Source organism: Oncorhynchus gorbuscha, linkage group LG14 (genome assembly GCF_021184085.1).
Source record: "Oncorhynchus gorbuscha isolate QuinsamMale2020 ecotype Even-year linkage group LG14, OgorEven_v1.0, whole genome shotgun sequence".
In the NCBI taxonomy this organism is placed as follows: Eukaryota; Metazoa; Chordata; class Actinopteri; order Salmoniformes; family Salmonidae; genus Oncorhynchus; species Oncorhynchus gorbuscha.
The window spans coordinates 56562363-56569989 of NC_060186.1; the positions used below are offsets into that span (position 1 = coordinate 56562363).

General features: G+C 43.3%; 1 protein-coding gene across 1 annotated transcript; it reads left to right on the plus strand.

Annotated features, from left to right (window-relative positions):
* The first annotated feature begins 1681 nt into the window (after nt 1-1681).
* LOC123995753 (POU domain, class 3, transcription factor 2-like) lies at nt 1682-5441 on the plus strand. Its single transcript, XM_046299427.1, has one exon. It carries the CDS (start codon nt 1805-1807, stop codon nt 2930-2932), a length of 1128 nt encoding a protein of 375 aa, XP_046155383.1. The 5' UTR covers nt 1682-1804; the 3' UTR covers nt 2933-5441.
* Nucleotides 5442-7627: the final 2186 nt, after the last annotated feature.

The window sequence follows — 7627 nt, forward strand, 5'->3', positions numbered from 1 at the left end:
CAAATCTGTCGTTCTGCCCCCCACTGTTCCCAGGCCGTCATTGAAAATAAGAATGTGTTCTTAACTGACTTGCCTGGTTAAATAAAGGTAAAATAAAAAATAAAATAAAAAATTGCAAGTGTCCCATAATATGGAACATTATTATGCTTCTCTCTCATGTTATGAATACAAACTATATGTACTATTAGTCCTACCATCACAAAGCTAATCCATCCTGTGTTCTAGACCAGTGGTTCTCAAACTGTGGGGTGGCACGGGGCTCATTTTTTAAATTTAAGGTACTCAGTCCGGCTTTAAGCTTAGTCTTGAAAGTTGTAATAGTAGAATGCACAAGGTGCAATTTCGAAATTGGGTAGTGCATTATCAGTTCCTCTTGTCATGTCAGTCATTGGATACCTAAGAGAGATTGTCCAGATCAACTAGTCCATGTCAGATAAGGTTTTTTATTTATGTTTTTTAGCCCATAATGTTGTATTATTTTTGTCACTGAAATATCCCATGAATTCACATTAGACATGGCACAATGTATAGAATTGAAAGAAAATAAGCTTTACACTTGGGGGGGGGGGGAGACACACACGAGGGCAGGAGATGTTCCCCAATGCTGGAAATGAGGCCCAAGTGAAAAAGTTTGGGAACCCCTGTATAGACCCCGTTGTGTTCATGAAAACTATGGAGCACAGGTGTTTGCCTTTCATTCTTTGTAATTATTCGTTTTCATCTTATTGAACTAATAGGCTACTGTGTATGTGGTGTGCAGCCTATTGGTAGGCCTACTTTGAAATGTATTCCCACCACAAAACACCCGCGTGCCAATGTGGGCGCATGAATTCCGAGGTTTACCAAACAGGCACGGAAGATAGGGACACCGTGGGCGAGCGAGTGGGTTAGAGAGGCTATTCATTCACCCCTCGCTCCTTGGCCCCGATGTGCCCTTTTCGCTTGCCTCCTTTTATTTGTCCCGTCGGCAGAGCGAGCCGCTCGAATGGGTCCTTTGGAATGGAACGAAAAGAAGAGGCGAATGCAGCTGTGACGTGGGCGTTGTTGTTCCATTCACTGCGCTCGCTATGGCAACGGGGCAGAGGCCAGGGAAAAATGCGCCCCTACTCTTTGGACAGCGTCGCGAGGAGAGAGGCAGCTGGAGGGGCCGTGACAGTTAATATCCCACTGCTCCGAGCGCAAGCCACCATAAATATACAAAACAATGGTTTTCTCAAAATGTAACCCTATAAAGACATTTTTTGTATTAATTTCAAGGTCAAAAGATTATGGCCTGGTGAATGTGAATATATTTAACAAAAAATTATAAACATTCGCACAAATGACATAGGCCTAGGCCATGGCTCTAATGCATGTATGCATCAAGTTTGTGGATGTTTCTCATAAATAGATCAATACTATTTAGAATAAATTACCTCAATCGAATAAATGTTTATTGACTCGTTTTTTCCACTGAAATAGGCCTAAGAGGCTATCCACTCTTTCTCAGTCAACACCAGCTTTTCACTCTGCTCTGTTAGTCTGTAGCGGGACTGCCAGTATTGTTGGGGAGAGTGATAGGGGCTTCTATAGAATCTCCCGTGACCAATGAGCGTGGTGCTGTCAGGGGTAACAACATCTGTCAACTGTTCTTGGCCAATAAAGAGCTGAGCGAGGCGGACCTCAGGTGTGCGCCTCTACGTCCCCTTGGCACCGCGCCCGGGAGATCGAGAGCGAAACCTAGCTAGCTGCCCGGTGGCGGAAAATAGTAACTGTCAAAGGCAGCTCCTTTAACGACAGAGCTATCACTCCGGCTCCGAGAGTTATGGCGACCGCAGCGTCCAACCACTACAGTGTCCTGACTACCGCCAGCAGCGCGCCGCGGCAGCACTCGGAGTCCGGGAGCATGCAGCAGGCAGCGGTGTATAGGGACGCGCACACCCTGCTCCAGAACGACTACACGCTACCGGGCAGCGGTCATCCGCTTAGCCACGCTCACCAGTGGATCACGGCTCTGTCGCACGGGGACGGGGCTCCGTGGCCGTCGAGTCTCCTCGGAGAGCAGGACGTGAAGCCCATTCTGCAAAGCGACCGAGAGGAGCTGCAGAATTCCGCTAGTCTGCAGCAACAGCAGCAGCGACACCCTCACCTAGCACACCAGGCACATCACGACGCCAGGGCATGGCGAACAAGCACGGCCTCTACGCACATTCCCGGTATGGCTACATCTGATGGCCAGAGCCTGGTGTACTCCCAGTCTGGGTTCGGCCTGGGAGGACCAGAGCAGATGCACCACCACTCTCTGCAGGAGGAAGACCACCACAGCCACAGCCCACATTTGAGCGAGCATGGAGGCGGGGTACAGTCGTCCCTCTCTCACCACCAGCAAGGGGGACACCCGGAAAACTCGGACGAGGACACGCCGACCTCGGACGACCTGGAGCAGTTTGCCAAGCAGTTCAAGCAGCGGCGCATCAAACTGGGCTTTACCCAAGCTGACGTGGGGCTGGCGCTGGGGACCCTTTATGGAAATGTATTTTCTCAAACCACTATCTGCAGATTCGAGGCGCTTCAACTGAGCTTCAAAAACATGTGTAAACTCAAACCACTGCTTAACAAATGGCTGGAGGAGGCGGATTCCACCTCGGGGAGCCCCACCAGCCTGGATAAGATCGCGGCGCAGGGGAGGAAGAGGAAAAAGAGGACCTCCATCGAGGTGGGCATAAAGGGGGCTTTGGAGAGCCATTTTCTCAAAAGTCCCAAACCAGGCGGCGCGGAGATCACCTCCATAGCGGACAGCCTGCAGCTGGAGAAGGAGGTGGTGAGGGTTTGGTTTTGTAACAGGCGGCAGAAGGAGAAGAGGATGACGCCCATTGGAGGACAGTTACCGGGAACGGAGGACATGTATGGGGACACACCACCTCACCACGGCGCTCAAACCCCGGTACAATGACCTTAAACCCGTTATAACACATGGACCCCTAAAGGATATGAATGCCCCCCCCCTGTGTTTTTTTGTGCCGGACCAGTTAGCATTGGACCGTAGCCAGCCCAGTGCTAATGTTGGCCCTATATGGAACACAGTGGGGATACCGAGTGTTAGAACTCGAGCACTACACCCCAGACACACAGAAATCGAGAGCTATGGGGAGTTTTCATGCAGTGGAGATGTGACACGCAATTTCTGGCTACATGGACCGTGGTTGGTGTGTGCTAACCAAAAAAGGTTCAATATCATTGACATCAAATCGATTTTATAGTCAAGGCGCCAATATGTCGTAATGTGTAAAAATAAAGACAGTATAGGCTGTGTGCACGAGCCTACCCGCGGGGAACAGGCATAGAAGTCGCAGCCGACAGTCGGTAAATAAACGCCATCTTTCCCTAATAACAAAAGCAACAGGGGTTTAACACGGTCGAAGCTCAATACACCTGCTGCACCATTAAATAAAAGCCAATACTATCACCAGCATATTATTATTAGGCCTATTGTTATTATCATGGTAGGTATTATTGTAATAAACATTATTAGTCATGTTTCTATGACAAAGGCAAAGCATAGGCCTATAGGCAATAGGCTAATGTTTATTTACATAGAACAGGGTCATAACGTATGCCTGCATGGACACATTGGGATATAGAATATATTGACATGTATTTTGAGATATATTGAATCAAGTTCATTTCAATTCAACATGTCATGATTAGTTTCAGTTTAACTAACTATATTTGAATTGCAGTTTGTTAATTACCATACAATAGTAAACACAGCATATCCTGTACTGTAGACAACATTACCAAGGCACAATATGTCAGTTATAGTCTATAATGTGGTCAGATTGTATCCCAATAATAAATAAATAAATATCCCCAAAATTAAAGTATCCATAATTTTTAATATATCATAAAATAGGCCTACATAATAATAATAATAATACAGTAATAATAATTGTGTCTTGTGTATACCTTGCGAGACACACACCATGTATGAGGTCAAAATTCATTTCATTTTCTCTTGACCCCTCATGTCGTGTCCATCATGTGTACATTTCTGCGCGCCTGTTTACAGTAGCCTATGTCTTGTGTTTGTATATTTATTTGTGTTTCCAAAATCCTGTGATCAGAAAGACCGAGAGACTGTAAGGACCATACCATATCACTGAAGCCTGCCCTCTGCCTTCGTTTCGTAAGAAGATAATAACGGAATATATCTGTACCAGCTCTGTCTTCAGTGGCGCCAATTAATCTAGACAATGATTAATTCACCAAGAAGAATTGTTCGTGGGATGTAACTTACATTTGTTTTTGTATCGCTTTGTATGTTTGTTTGTTGAATTTTCTCTTGTCAGACCAGTGCCAAAGCACAAACACGTACGTGCACGTGCTCTTGTGCCGCTCAACTCGTGATATACATGTGACAGCATGCAGGGTTGGGGTCAACTTTGGCAATTCCTGGAGTCAAAATTGGTTCATTATTTCAAGAATTTCGATTTAAAATTGAATGGAATCAGGAGGAGGCTGATTCCGAATTTGAAATGGAATAACAGGAAATATAATTCAATTAATGGGAAATTCTCCACACACTGACATAAATTAGATCATTTGTATAGCTAATATTTGTGAACCAAATTGGTTTGAATAGCATTACATATTTTCGTTATTTACCTCAAAGTATAGGCACAACATCAACTTATATTATGTAGACTAAGGCACTTCAGTGAGATAATGTGACAAATAGCTATCAATATCACTTATACTCACCTGGGCTAGTGGCACTGATATACAAAACAACTATTTCACTCATCATTGCATGGAAAATGTAACCTATAGGCTTAGCCTATTTATTGACACCTGACTCATCTAACGCCTATAATACGTATGAATTGTAAGCCTAATTGAAAAGGCTCCCTGGGAAAATTCAAATTGATTAGGCCTGCACATTCAATACATTTAAGAATAGCTGAAATTAAATTCGTTTGAATTGTTTTTCCTGTCATTCAAATGTAAATGTAAATAATTATTTTTCTTGACCATTCAAATTCAAACTCAAAATGCTGTATTGGATTTGAGTTTATCTAAGCATTCTAAATTGACCCCAACCCTATGACTGATCAAATGAATGGGGAAAAGAAATCAATAATTGCACAATTTCTATATTATGTTTTTTTGTCATTAAAATGTATTTGTTTTTTTTATAATCCTTTTGTATTCTTCTCATATTCTTTTAGCTTGACGAATGGATCCCTACTGTCACGCACAACGCTGTACCAATAGTCTTGGCCGCGCGAGCCTGCATTACAATTATGGATTTTATAAATCTGTCTAGGTTGCACAAAATGTCCTTGAGCGGTTTCCGATAACTGTATATTATCACTGATTTGCACACATTGTCTTGTGAAAATAAATCGTGTCATTACAGAAGTAGCCAGTCAATAACATGTAGGCCTATACTAATAATAACATTGTTTTTTTAACGTAATTTCTGTCTCCACAATTCCAGTCACTGTTTTCCTCATGTTGCACAGATGTAGGTCTACACATTAAACAATTGAGACAATTATAAAAACAATTCGATTTTCGACGAAATATTGGTCTTTATGTAAAATAGATTATTAAAATATATATTTTTTTAAATATCCAAATAGCTTACCTGAAATGTTATTATATTTCAGAAAAACAATATGCTAATACAAAATGTGGACAAAGGAACCAAACTTGTGTGACCAGTGCTCAACAGACGGTCGGACAGCCTACACACATGTTAGAACGTAAACCCCTATTATTCTCACATTCAGCCGATACAAATGGCATACTGGACAACCAATACATTAATGCGTTATTGAATGCTGTAGTTGGCAAGGTGTCACTTTCTGTAACTTTTACTTTTAAGAAGACTTGCCTAAGTCAAATAAAGGTAAAATAAATACAGACTACTACATTTTGGGGGAAAAGTATAAATACATTATAAGTGACTATATACAAGTTTACTCTGACCGTCGGTGGGACCCAGTAACATTTTAATATTTGAGCTTATACATTAAATATCATTCCACATTTTGAGAAGGCTATATGGTCAGCTTATGCACATATTATTATTTTGTGGTATGATGTAGGCTAGTTATTAGTTGTAAAGGAGTTTTTCTCGTCGAAAACATTCCTGGTTCCTTGACTGCTTTAGGGTGTCCTATCCTTTTACAGTCAATGGTCCTGCTTCCTCTGAGCAAAACACAAGTGGGGTGCTGCTCTGTCACCCTCTGAAGCAGTCTTACAGTGCCATCTAGTGGACTGTACTGTGTGCAGCTCTAGGTTGGTTCTAGGTAGCTGCTTTTTTTTTTAAATCACTGAGCAAGTCCATCTCTGTGAGAGATGATCTCACCTTCTGACTCGTCCCTCTTTATTTCCTTGTAAAAGAGAGAAAGAGAGAGAGAGAGAGAACATGCCCTCATAGGATAATAATATTTTTAATTTTATTTTTATTTAACTAGGCAAGTCAGTTAAGAACAAATTATTATTTACAATGATGGCCTACTCTGGCCAAACCCTGATGACACTGGGCCAATTGTGCACCTCCCTATGGGACTCCCAATCATGGCTGGATGTGATACAGCCTGGACTCGAACCAGGTACTATAGTAATGCCTCTTGCACTGAGATGCAGTGCCTTAGACCGCTGCACCACTCAGGAACCCAATATCCTAGATATTGGCAATAGGAAATGTATGTCCACACATAGCACAATAAATTAACAAATATACCGTTTTTCAAATGTGAAGGACATGGCTCTACTGTTTGTAAGCATGCGTTCACGAGAGAGAGAGAGAGAGAGAGAGAGAGAGAGAGAGAGAGAGAGAGAGAGAGAGAGAGAGAGAGAGAGAGAGAGAGAGAGAGAGAAAAGAGAAGTGTGCTTGTGTTTGTGTGTGTTTAAAGGAGTTAGACAGAGAGGGAAATAAAAAAAATAGAGAAAAGAGCATGGGAGTGTGAATGTATTTGTGGGGGAGCAGGAAAATGAAAGACAGAGAGAGTGTGTGTGTGCGTGTGTGTATAAACCCATCTCTCTGGAGGAGCCTGCTGCCTGGATTCTGCATATCAGCAGGCGACCATCTGCCCTGCTCCAGGCCCTCACGCTCCTACAGGCATCCTCTGCATTATTCATATCACACACACACACACACACACACACACACACACACACACACACACACACACACACACACACACACACACACACACACACACACACACACACACACACACACACACACACACACACACACACACACACACACACACACACACACACACGTTCCGCTCCTCCTGCACACACATACACAGAAGCACGTCCGTCCCTCCACACACACATATCATTCTCCTAGGCACGTGCCACACACGCACGCACTTGCACACATCACAAACACACTTACACACTCTCAGAGTCCTCTGCCGCTGGCTCCAGCACTGTAGTATGCCATCTAACTCACCAGGGCTTTATAGTAATAGGGGTTCTGCCCCAATGCCATTGTCTCAACTGGATTTCCCATTCCAAAAGTGAGGCGGGACATGAGAGTACCCACCATTTATGTGGAGAGACCCTCAATGGATTTAAACACAATATGGCTACAGACTGAAAATGAGCCCAAATCCTCCAAATC

Coding starts and splice junctions, on each gene's coding strand:
- LOC123995753 (XM_046299427.1), top strand. CDS start 1,805: ATGGCGACCGCAGCGTCCAACCACTACAGTGTCCTGACTACCGCCAGC.